We start from the raw sequence: 24,451 nt of genomic DNA on the forward strand, positions 1-24,451 counted from the left end.
TATGATGTGGATGTCCATGGTTCTGATTTATGTTTGCGTGCATGTGTGTGCGTAGAAAAACATGTTGACTTACCCTACTTGTAGAGAAATGTCAATGCCATCCTCTTCTCTTTCATGTTGACAAAACGGTCTATCACTCTATCATACAGTACACACTTTTATTTTTTGTTGTCTTAGGCTACCTGGCTAAAATGCTTGGTCGCTAGCCTAACTTCCATTCATCGCAACGTTAGTTAGTTATCATTAGCCTTCTCCATCTAGCTACATATTGAACTAATGGTTGGATCCGAATCGCCGTTATAATCATTGGCCTGTACAGAGAATTAAGTAAAACCACAAGTCCAAATCCCTATCTCCATCCATGGCTAATTTAGGAAAGGGACAAATTTAGCTAGCTAGCCACCGGAGGACAACAACACAACGAGATGCAACAATTCGAGTTGTTTCTGTTAATGACCTAGGCTCTTAAAGCAATTTGATAGGAGACGCCAAATCCAAGTTGGCTTCCCTTGACATTTTTCCCGCAGGACCATTCACAGTTGTCACGTTCTGACCATAGTTCTTGTGTGTTTTACTTGTTTTAGTGTTGGTCAGAACGTGAGCTGGGTGGGCATTCTATGTTGTGTGTCTAGTTTGTCCGTTTCTATGTTTGGCCTAATATGGTTCTCAATCAGAGGCAGGTGTTTTGTGTTGTCTCTGATTGGGAATCATATTTAGGTGGCTTGTTTTGTGTTGGGATTTTGTGGGTGGTTGTTTCCTGTCTTTGTGTTCGTTTCACCAGAGAGGACTGTTTCGGTTTGCCACGTTTGTTATTTTGTTATTTGTAAGTGTTCACGTTTTCGTCTCGTCTATTAAAACATGTTGAACACGAGCTACGCTGCGTCTTGGTCCGATCCCTGCTACACCCCCTCTTCAGACGAAGAGGAGGAAGGCTGCCGTTACAACAGTTCCCTAGCTCAACAATGATTGGCAAATTTGTTATACTTTTTTTGTCAAGGGAAGCCAAATGCTTGCTGGCTTCCCTTGTATTCAATGCTATGGGCGGCAACAATGTCATACTCGTTTGGACCAGACAGTATCCGAATGATAGCCTACACGTGGAGAGTCAGAGCGGCGCTGTTTCGCTCCCTCGGATGCTTTCTCACCTGAGATACATTCAGCCTCTTGTGAATTGAAGGAAAATTATGAAACACAGAGAGACAAAAGATAATTATTATAATTATTATATTTTTTTGGGGGGGGCGGGGGTGTCAATGACACCCTTGGATATTTGACTGAGATTAGCCTTAGCCCTTAGCCTTGTTAATCCTCAGTATAGAGCACTTGCTTTAACACACTTGTCAAGTGTTACTGATTTGTGAAGCAATCCCAAAGACCACTTTCCATTACCCCACCAGCATATGCCCTTCACGGCAACCTCGATAAGCACATCCTCGATACCAATCCGACCCTGAAAATTCCTCACTCAAGGGAGGGTCATGGAGGATTGCAGGGCAAGTAGAAAAGGGCGGGAATTTCGGGTGAAACACACAAGGTGTCGGAGTGGTTACTGATTGCAGGTGGACTTAACTGTTAGCAGCAGGAGCCTGGGGGTGAAGTGGGGGCCATGTGATGAGATGGGCCAGGCCAGGGAGGAGGCACCTCAGCGGGGCTCAGACATACCCCAGGCCCCTTGGAGTCCTTGGATGAGCTGAGAGGCATGGAGGGGGCAGCTGTCAGTGTGTGGAGTGAATGGGAGGGTTGGGGGGTGAGGTGCAGACATGGGCAGGCATGGTTAGGGTGATTTGAGGAGGCTTGAACCAGGCTGAGATACTGTACTTTGTCAACTCGCAGCACCTCTAAATAATAACTGCAGCCTTTCTCAAGAGACAAGTGGCATTCCATGGAGCTGTCCTCATGCTACTTGATTTATCTGGTTACAGTCAGTCATAAGTCAGAGATACAGCATTTATTTTGGTGTACACTGTATTTAAATAGTTCCCTACAAATGCTACATTCTATACATGCTCAACTAACTACTATGCACCTCTTTTTGCTGGTATCAGATAGCAATGCTTTCCTGTTTACAGTCCGCATTCCTCTATTCCATCAGGGTTTTGAGTAACGGCCTCCAAAACGACAAGGACTTTGATGACCCAACGTGACTCACGGATCCGATATAACCTTGTGAATCCAATAAGCCGACTCACACCCCAATGGCTACCGTCCAGTGATGCTTTTAGCTTGATCCAATCAACGTGTGTGTTGGCTGTATAGTCACACTAGCAATGTCCAGTGTGATTTTCTAGCTTGAAAACATCCAGTTGACTTTGAGCTCCCTGAGGATCTTGAGATTGCTTTGTTGTAAGGACCAATTGGCATTCAGGTGAATTTGTGTAGACCTCTTGTGTGTTTGTGAAACTTCACTGAAAATTAGTAACCACTGTCGCAGTTATACCTTCACTGTCCCAACGTTATAAGGTAATGCCTTAGTCAGCTTAGAAAATCTGCACATTCCATTTATAGCTTCATGAATAAACTACATTGATTTATAAACTACATGAACAAAGAAATCAGAAACAGACAATAGAGAGAGTTAAGCATTGAGTCATTGCTGCCATGCATTGTGAAAACAACTGAGCTATTGAATGAGGCTTTTGCTTACAGTACAAAGAAGTAGCAAGCTCGGTATTAGAATTGCAGATCAACCACTGTATGGACTTAGCGATGGATAATCCTTGATTTACTCTCTGCCGTGACAGATTTGTCCCATTGTATTTATTTGCGGTGCTTTACATTGCCTGAAGCAACATTTGGGGAGTTTTGGTGGAGACTGTTAGAGACTGTTCAGGCTTTTTATGTGGACAGAAAGGAATGTGCTAGCTTTAGTGTAAACATAAAGCAGACCCCAAGAAACCATAAGTCTTCTGTTCACACCGCAAGGGACAATTAGTCAAGGATTTGCCTCTGTGAATGACAGGGCTTTTAAAGGCTAACAGCCCTGATAGCCTACAGCTGACCTTTTAGCACTAAAACAGAGATAGTGGTCCAGCATTGACAGACAGCCCTGTTACGGGAGCAAGAGAGAGAACGTGGGTGTGTGTGTGTGTGGGGGGGGGGGGGTAAGGCAAAGAGAGATAGAGAGATGAGCAAGTGAAAAAGGTCAACAGCTGATTGAATCGGAGTTACTGTCTCCTGCTTCTAATTTAGCCTTTCCTAACAATAGTATTTTGTTTGAAAATGAAGTGAAAGATAGACTTTTTTAGGAAGGGAACATCACTGACAACTTACTGTTTGGCTGATGGTCCTCATGTGGAAACGGTTCATCTCAGTGTTCTATTTGAGTCCCTCGTTATTATCCTCTTCCTGTTTACCCCCTCCCAGTCCTCGTGCTTCTGCTCGGAACTCTGGGATTGATTGTCGCAGCCATTAGAGCGCTAATCGGATTAGAGGTTAGCGCCAACCTTGGCAGATCATGGGTTCCAGTAGGCTTCACAATCGCCTTTAAACATTATTGACTTTCTGGTGCTAAGATAAGCTAGTTAACTGCTGCTAGGAGTTAGCAGTTAGGCTACCTTTCACTTGTTGCATACTGTTACACAGTCGGAAATTGACTGTGTTATTAGATTGTCCATTGAGGTTGGCTCAGAGCTCAATGCTAATGTATTGTTCTCTTTTCGCAGCCTCTCAGCCTGGGCCAAAAGTGATTTAGCCAGCTTTGATATGGATCATATGGGAACAATGAAGTAAACAAGAAAATCATTCTATTCTAAAATGAACTGTACAGCATCTCTTAGGTCTGTTGTCTGTATCTCTGTTAAGACATTTTGATCACTAGGGTATTGTCATATTCTTCCTGTGATATACCTAAACACATACACATTGATACACATTCATAAGATGGAATAGTTTTGGGAAATGTACTATATACTATATTGAAGAATACAGTAAAAACAAAGGACTAATGCTCAGGATCACACAGGTCAAATTTTGAGAGTTTAAATCAGGTATCAACTGTCTGTATACTGTATGCGCTTATGCATAATCTGCAACATACAACATTTTCTTCATTTTCTTTTCCAGGTGTCTTCGTCCTGTGTCCCTGCCACTAACTATGAGCTGGTAAGATGTTTTTTCTCTCTCTCTCTATATATATATATATATTGCTCAACAGTTACAATACAGTTACTTACACAATGTAAATATGTCAGTAATAGTGTGTCCATGTATTGTGGAGTAATCCCTTCTTCAGAATGCCATCCAAACATCCAGGGAATTGGTTCTGGGAATCCAACGAATGAGCAAGGGCAATAAAAACAACATAATGTTGCTGCATTACCTTTTTTGGTCTGGGTTTGAGATTCTCTGTTGGATGTGGAATTATTTGCCCTCTCTGCACGTTCCGTGTATACATTTACTCTAATCCTTGGCAAGACAAAGAGTAGCCTGCAATGTACACTGAGTATACAAAACATTAAGGACACCTGCTCTTTCCATGCCAAAGACTGACCAAGTGAATCCAGGTGAAAGCAATGATCCCTTATTGATGTCACTTGTTAAATCCGCTTCAATCAGTGTAGATGAAGGAGAGACAGGTTAAAGAAGGATGTGTGTGTGTATCAAGAATGATCCACCACCCAAGGGACATCCAGCCAACTTGACACAACTGTGGGAAGCATTGGAGTCAACATGGGCCAGCATCCCTGTGGAACGCTTTCGACTTCTTGTAGAGTCCATGCCCCGACGAATTGAGGCTGTTCTGAGGCCCAAAGTAGGGGGTTTATCTATTTTCCTTCCCCAGTATGTCATCTACAGGGGAGTTTCACTTTGTGAAATGGCCTCCCATGTCATTTTCTCTCTGTCCCTATGCCAAGACAACTCACCCCAGAGGTAGACATCACACCCAACATTTTGCTGATTGCCCACTTAAACGTTAATTAGCTAAGATGTAAAACATTCACTGACATATGGTCTTTTTACGACCGAGGAGAGAGAAAGTGCACACACACATACATGCATGAAGACACACACACACACACACACACACACACACACACACACACACACACACACACACACACACACACACACACACACACACACACACACACACACACACACACACACACACACACACACACACACACACACACACACACACACACACACACACACACACAGGCAAGCTACTCGGGAGGCCTACAGCAGCTGTGTTGTGAAAACAAAATATGGTTCTCAAGGACAACAGTGGCAGTATTTACCAGAGGAAACTGAGTCCAGCTGGACGAACGGGCCTTACAGAGAGCAGGAAACAGGAGAAAATACCACAACTTCACACTAGTACCATTTGCTTGTGCAGATGTTTGGTTTGCATACATTATTTTCTCCCTCTGATTTTGCTTCATTGCATTAGTAAGTAGGCTATGTAGTCTCTAACTAGGCAGAGTGATGGATTTTAGAGTGATTGCAACATGACTCATGATTGGCTACTTCTTTTATGTTTGATGTGTGTGTGTGCGTCTGTGTGTGTGGAGGAAGTGGACCTCTGCGGTATTTTGGATAGCTGCTGAGGGATTACCCTCTTAGGGCTGTACTTCCCACCTCCCACCCCCACACCACTTTTCTTGATAAAACACCGCTCCTGCACCTCTTATACTCACTCCTCTTTTCCATTCTGGATGATACATTTAACAGAACCCTGCAGAAACAACACTGCATTCCACGACATGTCATGGCAGTTTATTAGCGTTCTCAAAACGTTATTATTTGTTATTAGGTTGGGAAGAACTCAAATGTGCTGTTTGATTGTTATACACAGTGGTACTGTATGAGCCATAGGTAAGTAAAATAGTAGTGAAGCTGTATTGTTGTGAAGTGCAAAGTGTATTGTATATAGGATAAATTGTGTGTGTATGTGTGTGTTCGCGTGTGTGTGTGTGTGTGTATGCTTGTGTGTGTTTGCGCAACCGTGTGTGTGTGTATTTGTGTGTGTGTTTTCAGCCATTGGCTGCTCTCTGGCTGAAAGGATGCTTCTCTCCTCCCATCCCAGGCAGCTCCATGTTTGGTGAATTCCTCACCTCTAGAAGAAAGAGAGAGAGAGATCTGATTTAGACAGTTGTGTTGTCCAGGTGCAGAACAGAGGGAAGATCACCATAATCGCTTCATGGCTAAAATGATGAGGGGTTCAATTAACATAGTATTTTACAAATAAAGTCACTTATTGTGATTCTAGTGATTTGGTGTGTTGGGAGACACACACCAGAGAATATAAGTCTTTAACTTGATGTACATGAAGACACTATGCGGATGCTGTGACTGTCATGTTAGGAAGAGTGTGTGAGAGTGAGGTCCATATAGTGAAGTCATGAGTTGAGAGTACAGTACCCTATGTGAGGGAGAAATACATAGTTAGGACGTAACCAGCAAAGGGATGTAGCCTATAGAGCCGGCACTACAGCATAGAGATCAATAGCATCAATAGATTTCTGTGGACTCCAGTGTGTTGGAGAGTGGGGTGTCCAATGCGAGCTGTCTTGTGGAAGCTCTGGTGTGATCATGGTGCGATAAGGATGTCCTCAGAGTGAGTGATGAGGCGATAGCTCCCCCAGCGGGACTTCCATGCTCCCATGCTTGGAGGTGAGTGGGGCATGCTGGGTAGTACATTCCTGAGACGTGCCCTCATGTTAACTAACGCTGGGCCTGCAATTTAATTTCCCAGAGAGAGAGTGTGGAGAGAGAGAGTGTGGAGAGAGAGAGACAGAGAGAGAGACAGAGAGACAGAGCGAGAAAGAGAGACAGAGAGAGAGAGAGACAGAGAGAGAGAGAAAGAGAGAGAGAGACAGAGAGAGAGACAGAGAGACAGAGAGAGAGACAGAGAGACAGAGAGAGAGAGAAAGAGAGAGAGAGACAGAGAGAGAGAGAAAGAGAGAGAGAGAAAGAGAGAGAGAGACAGAGAGAGAGAGAGCAGAACATAATAAACTGGTTTTAGGTTTGAAACACGCAGAGACATACATACACATGCAGCACTCACACACGTAATAATTCACATACACCTTTAAACAATCCCTTCAGGCTTGTGTTTACCTGCATCCACTCAGAGCTGTTTCTCAGTCAATGCCTCCGACACCTACGTCATCCAGACACACACACACAAAACCAACACAAACCACGGCTGGGGAATCGTGCCAGTGCATTGCTGTGTAATGACTCTAACTGTGGCGCAGAGATGGGCAAGATCTTTTCAATTAGCCCAGTGTTTACAGCTGCACATACTCGGCTGATATGCCATATTACGTTCTGTATACAGGACAGGACCAAGTATCCCATAATATTATGTGATTCCTATCTCGTAGGCATGTGCATATACATGGGAAGCACGTAAGGTTGGCCGTCCATGTTGTATATGCCAAGTGAAAGATGGATGTTTCTTTTTACCAGCTGTACATACACATTATATAATGCACTGAAAGATGTCGACTAGTATTGATGACAAGTATTGATTGTGTGTTAATGTGCCTGTGTCAGCTGAAGCTGGGCCATATGAAAGATTTTTCTGGTTAGCGTTCTTTTTTTTCACAATAAGAGCCTTGACTTCAAAATGAAAGTCCCTGGAGGACAAAAGTTTAGGTAAAACAGCAATGGTGTGCTTTGTGTAGTATATGGATACAGCTGGACTCCACTAAGTTGCGTGTAGAACTGTTCTCTTCAGGAACATTTTGATTCACTCTCTCTTTGACCCGTCCAAATATACAAGGCGAGAGACAGCTAGGCATATTTGTACACAGGAAAACAAACAATGGGGGAAAACACAGAGCCCTCATAGTTTTGGCTCAGATTGGAAGTCATGGAAGTCCTCATCGGCCATTGGGTTATATCATCATCTGTGTATGCTGTGATTGTATCAGTGGCCAAACCCTGTTAGCCATAATAGGACATGAGACAGGAGAGAGAAGGAGAGAGAAAGAGTAAGAGAGAAGAGAAAGAAAGGGTGAGAGAGAGAGAAAAGAGAGAACACATTCCAAACTGAGTGAGAATGAGCAGACTAGCATCACTCCGTCCCCACTGGTGTGTCGTCGTCGTCCCCCACAATTGTTTATAATCACAGAACCCTAGTCTCTCGTGCATACCAGAATGTCATGTGTTATGTAACAGAGAGAGCGGAAGAGTCCATTTGGGATGGGTCGATCTGGCTGGCCTGCGTGTGACTTCCGTCCGTCCGGGTCCTAGTGCGAACTTTGAGAGAGGTCAGAGGTCGTTTATGGACACTGCTGGCTCAGGAGGTTCCCACAGCTCTGCATGGCTCAGTTTTGAATTCCAGCATTGGATTGTTTCCATAGAAACCCACCATGAGATCGTAGGCCCAGAATTGTGTATGAGTGTGAGCTAAAGACCACCCCCCCCCTCCTCTCTCCGTCATCGTTTATGTTTACATTTCTAAACCATGTTCTGTGAAACGCTGCAGATGGGGCTGCTAAGCATGGGAGACTAGCAGATGTTTGCGTGTGTGGGTAAATTGCGCCTGTGTGTGGTGGGGTTGATACAGTTTGTGTGTTAGGGGGGAATGTGTGTGTATTTAAAATGTATGTTTGCATGTTTAAATTTGTGTCTGTCAGAGCGACTGTGCCTATAGGTCCGTGCGTGTTTGTCTCTGTCTCCATTCACTTGCTTGAAATAAAAAATGTCTTTAATTTTCTGTATGTGGTGCAGTATGTCTGTGATATTCGCCCACCGACTATTATATTCTTAATACTGGGGACAGTGCCAGGTAGCTCCCTTAACAGTCCATGAGGAATTTGAAGGGCTCTTTATTTATTCATCGTCACATATTCAGCATAGTCTGGACGACAACTAAGGGTTTTAAATCAACCTGTAATTGGCTTGGATGCAGCTTTGAGACAGGCGAAACAGCATTGCCTTTTTAGGTGTCAGACATAAGAGGGCTTTGACAGGAAACTCACATCTACTTTGTTTCCTGCCAAACAGCCATCCTGTCCTTTTTTTAGTAAACAAACAGTTTCTTTCTGTTGCCTCCCTCATGATTCTGCCAAAACTAAGGTAAATGTTCAATGTTGTTGACAGAAGCATAAATAAAAGTGTATTTATGTGTGAGAAGTTGAAAGATGTCTTGAGCTCCGTGGTTTAAGAAAGCATGGGGGGTTGAAGTTACATTTTTAAACCATTGAATGCTGTCCAGACACAGCCCCTACACTTCATGTAGTTCTGAAAGGTGACATTTCTGCCATAAAATACACCCATCCAATCCTTTCAGATCTACACAAGTGCCAAGAGGGTAGGGTCTAGAGCACATGGGTCAAAATCATTCTATAGAGGGCCGATTGTCTGCAGATTTGCACTCCTCTCTCGCACTTGATTGGTCAATTAAGGTCACTGATTAGTTAGGAACTCCCCTCACCTGACTGTCTGAGTCTTCATTGAACACAAATTAAAAGAAAATAATAAAAACCAGCAGACTTTCGGCCCTCCATGGAATGAGTTTGACACTAGGGATTGGTTAGGCCTGAATTCCAGTAGCCTTGCTTTGTATTTAGACTGCAGTTCCTATCATCACCAGCAGGAGGCAGTGTAGTGTTAGATCCTTTTACTCAACTCGACGATTGTACATTTTTCCTCTCTACCATAACTATACTGCTTTCTGTCTAGAAACAAATGATTATGGGAGAACACGTGTGAATGAAACAGGCAATTCCTTCCAATCCCAAGTAATAAATGTAAAGGAAAGCACATGCTCCCTTGATGGGATACATTTTTGAACCTGCATGGATTGAGGAATTTTCATTGGGGCATAAATCTGTAGAATGCAATGCAAAGAATGTGAAAACCCTTAAAAAAACGTCTACGTTTTTGACGTGTTTCATAACTTCGCAAATTAGGCTTTCCAAAATGATTTAGGGGTAAATAGCCTGTGATTCTGGGTTCACCCATGCTTTTCATCTCTCCTTTTCATAAAAAAAAACTTGGAACGACATTGCTCAAACCAAAAACAAAATGAATTGTCAATCAACGGTTTAGTATCAACAGTTCAATTGACACATATACACACAGAATCATGAGGAGTTATTATATATTGTGACTGTACAGGATGTATTCATAAAACGTAGGCCAACACAGATGGTACAGTATGTATTTTGAAATCTCAAAAGAGCACCATGGTCTAGCAAAAAAATTTGAGGTGACCATATAGGGATATAATAAAGATAGAAGGAGAGTAGGAAGGAAGGAGGGAGGAAGGAGAGTAGGAAGGAGGGAGGGAGGAAGGAGAGTAGGAAGGAGGGAGGAAGGAGAGTAGGAAGGAGGGAGAAAGGAGAGTAGGAAGGAGGGAGAAAGGATAGTAGGAAAGAGTAGGAAGGAGGGAGGAAGGAAGGAGGAGGGAGGGAGAAAGAGATGAGAGATGTAGTACATACCCTGGGCCATGAGTCTGCCCACAACACACACACACAAAGTTTAGCTCCTGGTTTGGATCCAGACTGGCCATTTCTAGCTGAATTCACTAGAGATGTGGCATCTAAATGAGCTGGCCTGGTGATTATATTTAGCTGTGTGTCATTTCCAAGGAGACTCTGTTTGGGTATATTTGTGTCCTCACACTGGGAAACTCCCTTCACTGCACCTTTCTTCTTGGGCGCTTCCTAGGGTGACTTATAATTATTTGAGTTATGTGAATATATCAAAGGAGGCTCTGTGTACTGGCCTAACATGTTTATGTCACAGACACACTTATCACAGACCCACTGCAATTTTATGTGATTAAGTCAGGTGTCCAGTCTCTATATCTTTTCTTTCTCTGACCTCATACCTGCTCAGTCTTTATGACATCAAATCCCATCAGTCTCTCTGACCTCATACCCACTCTGTCTTTATGACCTTCCACTCAGTCTCTATAACATCATACCCTATTACCCACTGAGTCTCTAGACTCTCTGACATCATACCCACCCAGTCTCTCTGACCTCATACCCTCTCAGTCTATGACGTCATACCCACAGTCTCTCTGACCTAATACCCACTCAGTCTATAGGACCTCATACACACGCAGTCCCTTTGACCTCATACATACTCAGTCTTTCTGACCTCATAGTCCCAGTCGGTATTAGAATGTCGCGGCCATGCCCGCCTGTGGAGAAAACAATATGTGGTTACCTGGGTCGCCCCATTGGCTCACAGCAAAAACTTGACCTTTTTCAAACGCAATTTTCTTGTTGTCTGCTTGTTTTAGTAAATTACAAAACTACATTTATGAAAAGTACAACATGTCTAAAGATTACTTTTCAACATTGCCTGCTCCCGACTTTTCTCACTACTTGGAAAAACGTAATGTTGTACCGTTATCCCTCATTCCCCTTTTCATGATGGTGCTGGCAGCCACATGAGTGAGTGCTAGCTAGCTACCTACCAGAACATTAAGCTAGCCAAGACCAACAACACAAACAAACGGACTATACAGCTAAAAATAGTTAAATGTCTTACCTGTGATGAAATGTTTTCACACATAGCTGGTTACGTACATTGAACAACGCAGCAGCTTTTTTTGTCATGTTTTGTTATTTCTGTAGAACAAAAAAAAATTATGACGACGTTGACTCTTTTACGGTGGGGATGAATGGGAAAAAATATTTGTTTTCCTCAATTTGTGGGCATGGTTGAGGGGAATTTCTTATTATTACATTAATATCGACTTGGAGTATACCCACCCAGTCTCTATGACCTCATACCCCCTCAGTCTCTATGACAGGGTTCCTCAACTGGTGGCCCACGGGCTGAATTTTTCCCACGTGTGATTTTATTAGGCCCCCCAGGTATTCTGAGCAAAAAAATATATGTGTACTGTATATTTTAGTTATTTATTGTTGGACATAAACTGTAAAAACACCAGCAAATCAGCTCTAAGTTATTTTAATTTAGGAAATCTGTTCCAAAGTATTCCCACACATAATCTATGTGATCGTTTACAAATGTAAGCAAGGTTTGAAATTATTATGTCAAATATTATATTAAATACTATTATTATTATTAGTCAAATATTATTATATCTGTTTTGACTTCTGCAGTCAATTATTTGTCATTATGCTCAGGCATCCTGACCATCCGCGAAATAACAAATCGGCCCGCGGCTGAATCTAGTTTATGATCACTGTTCCATGACCTCATATCCACTCAGTCGCTATGACCTCATACCCTATCAGTCTCTATGATCTCATACCCACATGTCTCTATGACCTTTTGCACGCTCAGTTTATGGGACCACACACACAGTCAGTCTCATATGCACACAGTCTCTATGATATCATACCAACAGTCTCTCCGACATCACATTTTCTGCCTCTAACCTTACAGCACAGTGTCTATGACCTCATACCCCCAGTCTATGTTGTCCCAACTCCTCTGTAAGACACAGTAAACCCAGTCTATGACATCACACCTTTCAATCTAACTTTCGACTTCATACCGAGCCTCTGTCTGTTTTGTCATAGTTTTCACGGTGTAACATTATGGCTAGAATACCATTTCACTGCCAGTCCACATCTGTCTTTCTACTAGCCAGCTGTGTTTTGTGAGTTGGACCTCTACATACTGTGACACTACACAATGAAAACCATGTAAAAGCATGAGTACTGTACACACACATATGTTTACAGTATGTGTGTGTACAGTATGATCTCACACAGGCCTTTGTTCGGTACCTAGACTCCAGGCTCTCCTTATACAGTACAGGCCAGATCAGGGGAACAGACACTGCTGTTACAATAGGGCGGTGTGGCCAAACATTGTTTTGGGAAGAAAATGTCTGGCCATGGAATTTGGCCTGGCTACAAATTCACAGACTAGTTGTACTGTTGCGAGGATCACTATGTGTTTTCTTGTCCATTACCAATAAATTTCCCCTAGCTGACACGCCTTCTCACTAGAGGAGACAATTTAACCAACTTGGCCAACCAGAGATAGCGTGACACCCCCACATTTGGATCAGTAGTGTATTTTATTATTTGTAGTTTGTTGTTTCGATCTTTTGACTTTTTCCTCATATTTGGGTTATGGTGTTATATTCTGTATCGTTAGATTTCAGTGCAGCCTTTGATGTTATTGATCATAATTTCTTATTGAAAAAAATCTCACATCTCTATCTTAGCAAGGAGTTACAGTCAGTGTTAGAATGCGTAATTAACAATAAACTGGTCTTAAACACATCTAAAACCAAAAGCATTGTTTTGATTCAAAGCATTCTCTTGGACCTAAACCTCAACTGGAGAAAGAGTGTAACCATTGAACAAGATGGTCAGTTTTCATGGCCAAGCCATATTGACAAAGTTGTTGTGAAGATGGGGAGAGGTTTGTCTGTTATAAAAAAAATATTCTGCATTTTTGACACAAAGATCAACTGTACTACTTGTTCAGGCTTTGATCTTGTCCCATATTGATTACTGTCCGGTAATATGGTCAGGTGCAGCATAGAAAGACCTAGCAAAGCTGCAGCTAGCTTAAAACAAAGCAGCACGCCTTCCCCCTTATCTCCACACACAGAACTAACATCTACAACTTGCATGATAGTCTTGCATGGTTGAGGGTTGTGGAGAAATTGACTACTTCTCTTCTGGTCTTTTTAATAAATATTTGTGTGTTGAAAATGCCTAACCACTTGTATAATCATATTGCATGCACTTTAAACAGACATACATAGCCCACCAGACATACCAGTTTCTTCACGGTACCCAAACCAAAAACAGATTTAATGCGTTGCTCAGTTATGTATAGAGGCGTGTCATCGTGGAATCCTCTGCCACCAGAGGTTACTCAGGCAAAAGCAAGTTTAACATACACTATATATACAAAAGTATGTGGACACCCCTTCAAATGAGTGGATTCGGCTATTTCAGCCACACCCGTTGCTGACAGGTGTATAAAATCAAGCACACAGTCATTCAATCTCCATAGACAAACATTGACAGTAGAATGGCTTTACTGAAGAGCTCAGTGACTTTCAACATGGCAACGTCATAGGATGCCACCTTTCCAACAAGTCAGTTCGTCAAATTGTTCCATATTAATGCCCATGATTTTGGAATGAGATGTTCGACGACCAGGTGTCCACATACTTTTGGTAATGTAGTGTATTGTATCCCAGTGCCTCTCCTCTTTCTAAATATATAATTTAACTGTACTGTATATAATAATATGAATATGTATATATGAATACTGTGTAAATAGTATTTTTGTTGTCTCTGTACTTTGTCATGTATTTGTACATTTTATGTGGACCCAAGGAACAGTAGCTGCTGTACGTGCAATAGCTAATGGGGATCCTAATAAACTAAACTAAATTTAGCAGATACTTTTCTCCAAAATAACTTACAGTACAGTGCATACATGTTTTGTATGTGATCCTTGTGGCAAATGAACCCTCAACCATGGTATTGCTAGCCCCACAGTCTTACCAAATAATCCACGCAGGACCAAGTATTGTCTCTTTCAGGCGCTGTCTGAACTTGGTGGGTTTTGTAGGCTATACTCCCCAAAGGAGGTGTTGGACTATTCCCTTAGTGGTAGAACTGTTCTGTTCTGTGAACTATGAACCCCTAACTGTAACCCTTTGAGTCAATGAGAAGGATAATTTGCACACATGCACACATATCCTACCTGGTGGTGTCTGTAGCTGTATTATACATTTGAAGCATACTTCCCATATTAATCCAAGTCCTAGTTGTTTGAAGCCAGCGCTAGTTGTTTGATACGCACTGCTTTACTATTGAATTCCGGTCTTCTTACTTTGTTTGTGTTTATATAGGCTATCGTCCCTCTCCTTGGCTCCTCATATCACTCTAACAATTTGAAGCTAGCCAGAGCCACCCTGACCAATGACATCATGGATTCCTTGAGGCCTGGGTCATTATAAATAAACAATGTTTTTGGACATATCTCTCTCTCTCTCCTTCTCCTCCTCTTTCTCTCTCTCTCCCTCCCCCTCTCTCTCTCCCTCCCCCGCCTCACTCTCTCCCTCTCTCTTCTTCTTTCTCCTCCCCACTCTCTCTTTCTCCTCTCTCTCTCACCCTCTCCTTATTCTCTCTCTTGCGCTCTCGCTCGCTCTCTCACTCGCTCTCTCTCACTCTCTCCATGGCTGTAAATGGTTGTGATGGGTGTGCTGCAGCAGTGGGGATGGAGATGGTCTCTGGGCTGGGCTAACGGAAGGGATGTGTCTCTTAGGGCTCTATTTTAACAAACTTGGTGCTGGCGGTGCCGCTACAGATTTGAGGGTGCGTATCTGTATTTTCACAACTGAAATTATGTGCGCAGTAGCTGGTGGTGGCACAAAACGACTGGGTTTTGATAAATTAACAAGTTGTGTCAAGGCTTTATACCTCACCTGCCAATCAGAACATGCTCCATGGCTAAATATGCGGTTGCTTCAAGTTGTGTATTTACAGAGTCTCCCGAGTGAAACGGCGGTCTAAAGCACTGCACCGCAGAGACCCGGGTTTGATCATCACTAGAGACCCGGGTTTGATCCCGGGCTGTGTCACAGCCGGCCGCGTCAGGGAGACCCAGACTCAGGGCACAATTGGCCCAGCGTCGTCCGGGGTAGGAAAGGTTTTGGCCGGGCCGGGATGTCCTCGTCCCATCGCGCTCTAGCGACTCCGGTGGCGGGCCGGGCGCATGCACGCTGACCCGGTCGCCAGTTGTATGGTGTTTCCTCCGACACATTGGTGCGGCTGGCTTCTGGGTTAAGCGAGCAGTGTGTCAAGAAGCAGTGCAGCTTGGCAGAGTTGTGTTTTGGAAGACACATGGCTCTCAACCTTTTCCTCTCCCGAGTCCGTACGGGAGTTGCAGCGATGGGACAAGACTGTAACTACTAATTGGGGAGAAAAAGGGGTAAAACAATGTTTTATATTAAAACAAATACAGTACCAGTCAAAAGTTTGGATAAACCTACTCATTCCACAATTTTTCTTTAGTTTTACTATTTTCTACATTGTACAATAATAGTGAAGATATCAAAACTATGAAATAACACATATGGAATCATGTAGTAACCAAAAAAAGGCGGCGTTCGGCGATCGACGTCACCGGCTTTCTAGCCATTGCCGCTCCATTTTTCATATTTCCATTTGTTTTGCCTTGTTCCATACACACCTGGTTTTTATTTCCTAATCACACTGCATGTATTTAGTCCTCTGTTCCCCTCCTTCCAGCAGGATAATGACTCTAAGCATACTGCTAAAGCAACACTCGACTGGTTTAACCTCTTTGGTACAAGTGGGACAGTAGCGTCCCACCTCGACAACAGCCAGTGAAATTGCAGGCCGCCAAATTCGAAACAGAAATCCCATAATTAAAATTCCTGAAACATACAAGTATTATCCACCATTTTAAAGATAAACATCTTGTAAATCCAACCACAGTGTCCGATTTCAAAAAGGCTTTACTGCGAAAGCACACCATGCGATTATGTTAGGTCAGCACCTAGTCACAGAACCATACAGCCATTTTTCCAGCCAAAGAGAGGAGTCACAAAAAGCAGAAATAGAGAAAATTAGTCAGATGGCATCATAGGACTTCATGTTACACAATACATGTATGTTTTGTTCGATAAAGTTCATATTTATATCCAAAAATCTCAGTTTACAGTGGCGCGTTATGGTCAGAAATGCATTGTCTCAAACAAACATCCGGTGAAAGTGCAGAGATCCACATCAAATTACAGAAATACTCATCATAAACATTGATAAACGATACAAGTGTTATTCATGGAAATAAAGATAAACTTCCCCTTAATGCAACCGCTGTGTCTGATTTCAAAAACGCTTTACGGCGAAAGCGCACTTTGCGATTATGTTAGGTCTGCACCTAGCCACAGAAACCCATACAGCCATTTTCCAGCCAAGGAGAGTGTCACAAAAGTCAGAAATAGCATTAAAATGAATCACTTACCTTTGATGATCGTCATCTGGTTGCACTCCAAGGTCTCCATGTTAGACAATAAATGTTCGATAATGTCCCTCTTTATGACCAAATACCTCCTTTTTGTTTGCGCGTTTTGTCCAGTAATAAAAGGCGCGTGCACTAATTCCAGACGAAAAGTTTGAGTACAATAAAAGTTAGTAGAAACATGCCAAACGATGTTTAAAATCAATCCTCCGGTTGTTTTTGTCATAAATAATCAATAATATCTCAACCGGACAAAAGCAAAGGTGAATGCACCAATTTGTAAGTCGCTCTGGATAAGAGCGTCTGCTAAATGACTTAAATGTAATGTAAATGAAAGGAGAAACAAGAAAGGCGCGTTCCCGATCAGGGCGCATGGCTGATGAATGGACATTTTCACTGGCAACTGATTGAAAGTGCAGTATCTCCCTCATTTTTCAGAGTAAAAGTCTGAAACAATGCTTAAAGACTGGCCACATGTAGAGGAAGACACGGAGCTCGTGAACTGGGTCCTAAGTCTTTGTATGGTGGATAGGCTTACAATGGAAAAACAGCCTTTCAAAATAATAGTACTTCCTGGTTGGATTTTCCTCGGGTTTTCGCCTGCCATATCAGTTCTGTTATACTCACAGACATTATTTTAACAGTTTTGGAAACTTAAGAGTGTTTTCTATGTATATTCTATCTTCTGGGCCTTAGTAGCAGGCAGTTTAATTTGGGCACGCTTTTCATCCAAAATTCCGAATGCTGCCCCCTACCCTAGTGAAGTTAATGGGAACCATTTAAATGTCTTGAAATGGCCTAGTCAAAGCCCAGACCTCAATTCAATTAAGAATCTGTGGTATGACTTAAAGATTGCTGTGCACCAGCGGAACCCATCCAACTTGAAGGAGCAGGAGCAGTTTTGCTTTGAAGAATGGGCAAAAATCCCAGTGGCTAGATGTGTCAAGCTTATAGAGACATACCCCAAGAAACTTGCAGCTGTAATTGCTGCAAAAGGTGGCTCTACAAAGTATTGACTTTGGGGGGGTGAATAGTTATGCAGGCTCAAATTTTCTTGTTTAACAAGAAAAATATTTAGCATCTTCAAAGTGGTAGGCATGTTGTGTAAATCAAATGATACAACCCCCCCCCAAAATCTATTTCATTTCCAAGTTGTAAAAAAACAAAATTGGAAAAATGCCAAGGGGATGAATACTTTCGCAAGCCACTGTAATTGCTCCCCGTGGGCGTATAATATAGACACGGCAACTTAGACTATGGAGGGTTTTACACAAATGCAAACTTTTCACAGGAGCTGGACAAAGATCCAATATATAGAGAAATGGGGAATACCCACTCACCTTTATACTGATCCAAAATGTTTTTTAAACATACAAACCTCATTGAACCATCTTACAGATTATTTTTGCACTTCTTCCGAAATAGCAGACAAAATTGCATTGCATTTGAGCCATTTGCTTTCTCAGCATAAACCCATGGATGGTGAATCTTTCTAATGAGATTGGTTTTTAATCAAATTAAATGAAAAACAATCAATGTGTTTTTTGAAACAGCCACAATATTTCTAAATAGGATCAGGTCAGAAGCATGATATCATAAATCACATCTATCATTCCATGAGCATAAGGCAATGTGTGCACGCATAGGCCTAAGGGCTCTCTGGCAGGAGGCATAGATGTTTGTCCCATCCATTGAAGATAGTTTATTAAATAAATACAGTAACCCTACAATAAGCCTAGTTATAACAAACATGTAGCCAATCTAGTTTGTTTTTATTGGCTTCAACATGGACATATTTGTCTACACACCTTGCATTCACATTTTTTAAATGCACTGCATGTTCGATTATTGGACATTGCCCAAATAATAAGATTAGTCTACCATCACCGTTAATATGGCCTGTTCGTGACTTTGCCACGTGAAAGGTAGACTAACAGGCAAATAGCCAGGCTTCAAGCTGATCGCTACGATTTGACAGTTAGGTCCAACAGATGAAAGTGGAAAGTAGGGGTTGGAAAATAGCATAGCGCTGGTCAAAGTTGCCAAAGAGCGTGCGTTTGACACTAGCGTCGCCTTAACGCCAGCTGAAAATAGAGGCCCTAGTGTAAATATTTACCTCAAAGGTTTTATGGATGCTCCTACGCGCTCAAGGCGTATACCAGCTCCACTTTTACCCAGCTCGGTCACTAAGGAATTCTAGGCCCTCGAAAAGCACCCTTTCAGACAAAACACTATAGAAATATGACATGACAGAAGATTGACCTGGGTCAAAATACTATTTGTTTTTATTTCAATTACATTGGGTGGGGTTTGCATTTTTGGCACTGTTGGTTCTGTTGTGCCAACCGAGCTAAATCAACTGCACATTAGTAATTGAAAGAAAAATGTTTGCCTTAGGTCTGATTATGACACATACTGTGGGATAAACATTGGCACAGAATTATTTATTATTTATATATTATTTTTTTAATGTAACCTTTATTTAACTAGGCAAGTCAGATAAGAACAAATTCTTATTTACATTGACGCCTACCTCGGCCAAATCCGGACGACGCTGGGCCAATTGTGCGCCACCCTATTGGTCTTCCAATCACGGCCGGATGTGATACAGCCTGCCCCCCCCCCCCCCCATAGTAAGGATATTGGCCATTAATGTGTGAAGTAGTGTATATTAAACCGTGCTAATGCAAACAGTCTATAAAAGGTGTTATCACAACCAAGCTTCCCCATTGCAGGTTGTATACTGAATTTACAGTAGTCTCACCTTCTCTCTCTTTCTCGCTCTCGCTCCTGCTTTTCTCCCTTTCTCTCTCTCTCTCCGTTTACTCTTTTAGGCACCTGGTAACGACATACCCCTGAAGTATGTAGAGACTATGGTGAGTTTGAGCTGCATCTTATATTCTATTTGGTTGGGTGTGTGTTATTTCATTTTTCTAGCTAAAACAACTCAAACCATTAAAAGAGGGATGGGGAATGCTTTTGCTCCATTGTGTTATTATCATTGTGATACAAGCCAAGAATCTTGACCAAGACTTTAAGCTCTTAACAATGCACAATACTTTTGGCTTTTTGTTGCTCAGGTAAAAACAACAGATATATGCATAATATACATTACCAGTCAAAAGTTTGGACACACCTACTCATTCCAGGGTTCTTTATTTGTACTATTTTCTACATTGTAGAATAATAGTGAAGACATCAGAACTATCAAATAACACATATAGAATCATGTAGTAATCAAAAAAGTGTTAAACAAATCAAAATATATTTTATATTTGAGTTTCTTCAAAGTAGCCACCCTTTGCCTTGATGACAGCTTTGCATTTACATTTTACATTTAAGTCATTTAGCAGACGCTCTTATCCAGAGCGACTTTGCACACTCTTGGCATTCTCTCAACCAGCTTCATGAGGAATGATTTTCCAACAGTCTTGAAGGAGTTCCCACATAGGAGACCCGATTAAGGAAACTAGGCGTATGTCACAAGTCACAACTTAACAGGAGAGCTGTTTGAACATAAACATTTTTTTTTTAAACATTTTTTTAACATAATGCGTTTTTTGGCAGAAATGCCTTCTCGAACATGTGACCTTTCATGTGCCTTAATATCAAACTTGTATGCCATCTGTAAATACGAATAAATTGTTAAATTACGAGCCTAGTTGGTTTAGCCACAGAAAGTTAAACCTTCCCGCTGTTTAGCTAGCTAGCTACATGTCTTAACAAAAGACTCCACTCTAATTTTGACAAAGTAATTTCATTTCAAGTTAAAGTGTACTGTTAGCTAGCTAACTAACGTTAGTTGGCTGGCTCGCTAACTAACGTTATGTCATGCGTTGGGATTCATTGTTTACCTAGGTACATTTCTAACAAAAGACTCTCGTCTTAGTGTGCCAGAGCGCAGAATAACTGATGCATTTTTGAATGCTGACACCTGTTGAATATGTCTGGTGTCAGTAAATGTGAGCAACAAAGCATAATTCAATTGTTGCCAGTAGCACAGTTACAGTCACCAACGCTCTGGATAACATGAAAAAAGCCTAACCAGCTCTGCTAGGGCGAGTAAAATGGTCAGAGTGGGTGTTCTCTCATTATGTGTCTGGAAGTAGCTAGCCAATGTTAGCCAGTTCGCATGGGTGCTTGACTGTAGTTGTGAGGTCAGAGTTGTCGGAACAACCCTACTTATTGGCCAGAGCCAGCGTGCGCTCTGAACGTGATAGGGCGATTAATGTTCTGTGAGCTGTTCTCTCTCTCTCTTAGATGTCTGGAAGTAGCTGGCAAGTTAGTACAGAGTGTTTGGATCAACCCTTAAAGAAATGGGTGGAGCTAAGGCTTAAGTGGGTGTGAACAAAGCTGAATGGGTGTAGACAAAGAAGGGCTCTCCAATAGTTGTACAAAAACATTGAAAGACGGTTTTCTCAAAAGTGAGTTTACAAGTTGATCAATTTTCAAAACATAATTACTTTCCCATTGTTTCCTCAAATGCAGTGTATGATATACCATTTTGTAGCTATGAGTCTCTAATTTTATTCAATGTAAAAAATAAAAAGAATTCAAATGTTTCTACATAAGACCGAATCCAGGTGGTGAGTCACATATGCTGAGCACTTGTTGGCTACTTTTCCTTCACTCTGCGGCCCAACTCATCCCAAACCATCTCAATTGGGTTGAGGTCTGGTGATTCTGGAGGCCAGGTCATCTGATGCAGCACTCCATCACCCTCCTTGGTCAAATAGTCCTTACAAAGCCTGAAGGTGTGTTTTGGGTCATTGTCCTGTTGAAAAACAAATGATAATCCCACTAAGTGCAAACCAGATGGAATGACATATCGCTTCAGAATGCTGTGGTGGTCATGCTGGTTAAGTGTGCCTTGAAATCTAAATAAATCACTGACAGTGTCACCAGCAAAGCACCCCCACACCATCACACCTCCTCCTCCATGCTTCACGGTGGGAACCACACATGAGGAGATCATCTGTTCACCTACTCTGCGTCTCACAAAGCCACTGCGATCTGAACCAAAAATCTCACATTTGGACTCATCAGACCATAGGACAGATTTCCACCGGTCGAATTTCCATTGCTCGTGTTTCTTGGCCCAAGCAAGTCTCTTCTACTTATTGGTGTCCTTTAGTAGTGGTTTCTTTGCAGCAATTCGAACATGAAGGTCTGAGGCTGGTAACTCTAATGAACTTATCCTCTGCAGCAGAGGTAACTCTGGGTCTTTCTTTCCTGTGGTGGTCCTCATGAGAACCAGTTTCATTGTAGCTCTTAATGGTTTTTGCAACTGCACATGAAGAAACTTTAAAGGTTCTTGAATATTTTCCATATTGACTGACCTTCATCTGTTAAAGTAATGATGGACTGTCGTTTCTCTTTGCTTATTTGAGCTCTTCTTTGTCACAACCTGATCTGTTTCACCTGTCTTTGTGCTTGTCTCCACCCCCCTCCAGGTGTCGCCCATCTTCCCCATTATCCCCAGTGTATTTATACCTGTGTTCTCTGTTTATCTGTTGCCAGTTCGTTTTGTTCGTCAAGCCTACCAGCAGTTTTCCCCGTGCTACTGTCTGTTTCTAGTTCCTGTTTTCTAGTTTTCACGGTTTTGACCATTCTGCCTGCCCTGACCCTGCCTGCCTTTCTGTACCTTTTCACACCACACTGTTTGATTGACCTCTGCCTGCCCTGACCCTGAGACTGCCTGCCGGTCTGTACCTTTTGGACTCTGATCTGGATTACTGACCTCTGCCTGCCCTCGACCTGTCGTTTTGCCTGCCCCCTGTTCTAGTAATACACTTTTGTTACTTCGACACTGTCTGCATCTGGGTCTTCCCTAAAACGTGATAGTTCTTGCCATAATATGGACTTGGTCTTTTACCAAATAGGGCTATCTTCTGTATACCACCCCTACCTTGTCACAACACAACTGATTGGCTAAAACACATTAAGAAGGAAAGAAATTCCACAAATTAACTTTTAACAAGGCACACCTGTTAAATGAAATGCATTCCAGGTGACTGGTTGAGAGAAGCTGGTTGAGAGAATGCCAAGAGTGTGCAAAGCTGTCATCAAGGCAAAGGGTGGCTACTTTGAAGAATCTCATTTGTTTAACACTTTTTTGGTTACTACATGATTCCATATGTATTATTTCATGGTGTTGATGTCTTCACTATTATTCTACAATGTAGAAAATAGTAAAAATAAAGAAATACCCTGGAGGTGTGTCCAAACTTTTGACTGGTACTGTACATACACACTCATCTATTGTGTTCGTTCATAAAAGAACATAACCAAATACACATAAACACAAAGAAACTGAACAACTGAATGCAATATGCAGTGTACATGCAAACACACTGTGATCCAGTCACAGCTGTGTATGAGTAAATGCACTCTGCGTTGATCCAAATAAACATTTAGTCTCTCTTCAGCTGAATTCCATATGATGGTGTATCACTGACCACACAACCTCAGGGGGTAGTGAGACCCTTTGAGCTTTGTCCTGCTGTTACACACACGTACAAACATGTGCACACACACAGACACACACGCACAGACACACACATGTAAACACATGCATAAACAAACGAACGCATGCATGCACGCACACACACACGTACACATGCATGAACTAACCCACACACGCGCACACACATACAGGGAGAGAGACTGTCTGTATTAGTTACTACTACTACATTTGTGTTGTGTCTTGTATGTTTGCATTTGTGAATGTATGTTTTTTATGGTGTATTCAGTATCCAGTACAGAGCCAGCCATGCACGTTTTATAGCCAAGCATACAGCATATGACACGCTTCCTTTTGGGTTTGGAATGGGTCTTATTTAGTCTGCGAAAGGAAGTATCACGTTACAGATTGGGACTTATGACTAATGTTCCCTCAATTTTTTTTAGGCACTGAGCAAATTTCACATCTGCTGAGTGCAAAATTGAACATTGTGAAAGTTCTGTGCAACTTCCAGCACACTTTACTGTGAATGCTGAGGCTTGTACCCACTTTAAGTGACAGTTTTAACAGTGGCCAATCAGGCTACTGTGGCTATTTGATCATAATGTAGGCCTACCAGGCTACCAGAGTGGCCTACCATTAAAAAAAACTGTGGAGAAAATGCATCCCATAACATTTTAACATGGCAATAGCTGTTCTATCATTCAGCCTACAGTAGCAGCCAATGTGTGGTGTTCAATATAGGCCTACATTCCATGAGACTTTTGAAAAACATGCAGGGCTTGACATTAATCTGTTTATCCACTTGTCCTTCAGACAAGGAGGTGACTGAAAATGTTGTTGTGTTGTTTGATGCAAGAAACCACTTTACAAAATACAACGTATTATTATTCCCAAACCATTATTGCAGAGAATCAGACAAAGTATGCTACCCTCTGCCTACTGGCTACTTAGCTTATTCAAGCCTGTCTCAAAATACAACACTAAAGACAAAAAAAAGCTCTTTATCTGACTTGCTTTTCAAAGATGTCTAGCAATGTACAAGTTGTGTGCTCTTGTATGAAGCAATCAATC

General features: G+C 42.0%; 1 protein-coding gene across 6 annotated transcripts in view; it reads left to right on the plus strand.

The window, feature by feature from the left end:
- Positions 1–24,451, plus strand: part of tns1b (tensin 1b) — a 277,921-nt gene that overhangs the window by 165,208 nt on the left and 88,262 nt on the right. For 5 of the 6 annotated variants that reach the window (XM_071340784.1, XM_071340787.1, XM_071340788.1 and 2 more), the window contains 2 exons: positions 4,063–4,101; positions 19,749–19,790. In XM_071340784.1, the coding sequence (XP_071196885.1) occupies positions 4,063–4,101; positions 19,749–19,790 (81 nt within the window). The remainder of the gene's footprint in view (positions 1–4,062; positions 4,102–19,748; positions 19,791–24,451) is intronic. The other variant, XM_071340791.1, reaches the window with a different exon arrangement.

The sequence above is a fragment of the Salvelinus alpinus genome, chromosome 14 (genome assembly GCF_045679555.1).
Source record: "Salvelinus alpinus chromosome 14, SLU_Salpinus.1, whole genome shotgun sequence".
Classification (NCBI taxonomy): Eukaryota; Metazoa; Chordata; class Actinopteri; order Salmoniformes; family Salmonidae; genus Salvelinus; species Salvelinus alpinus.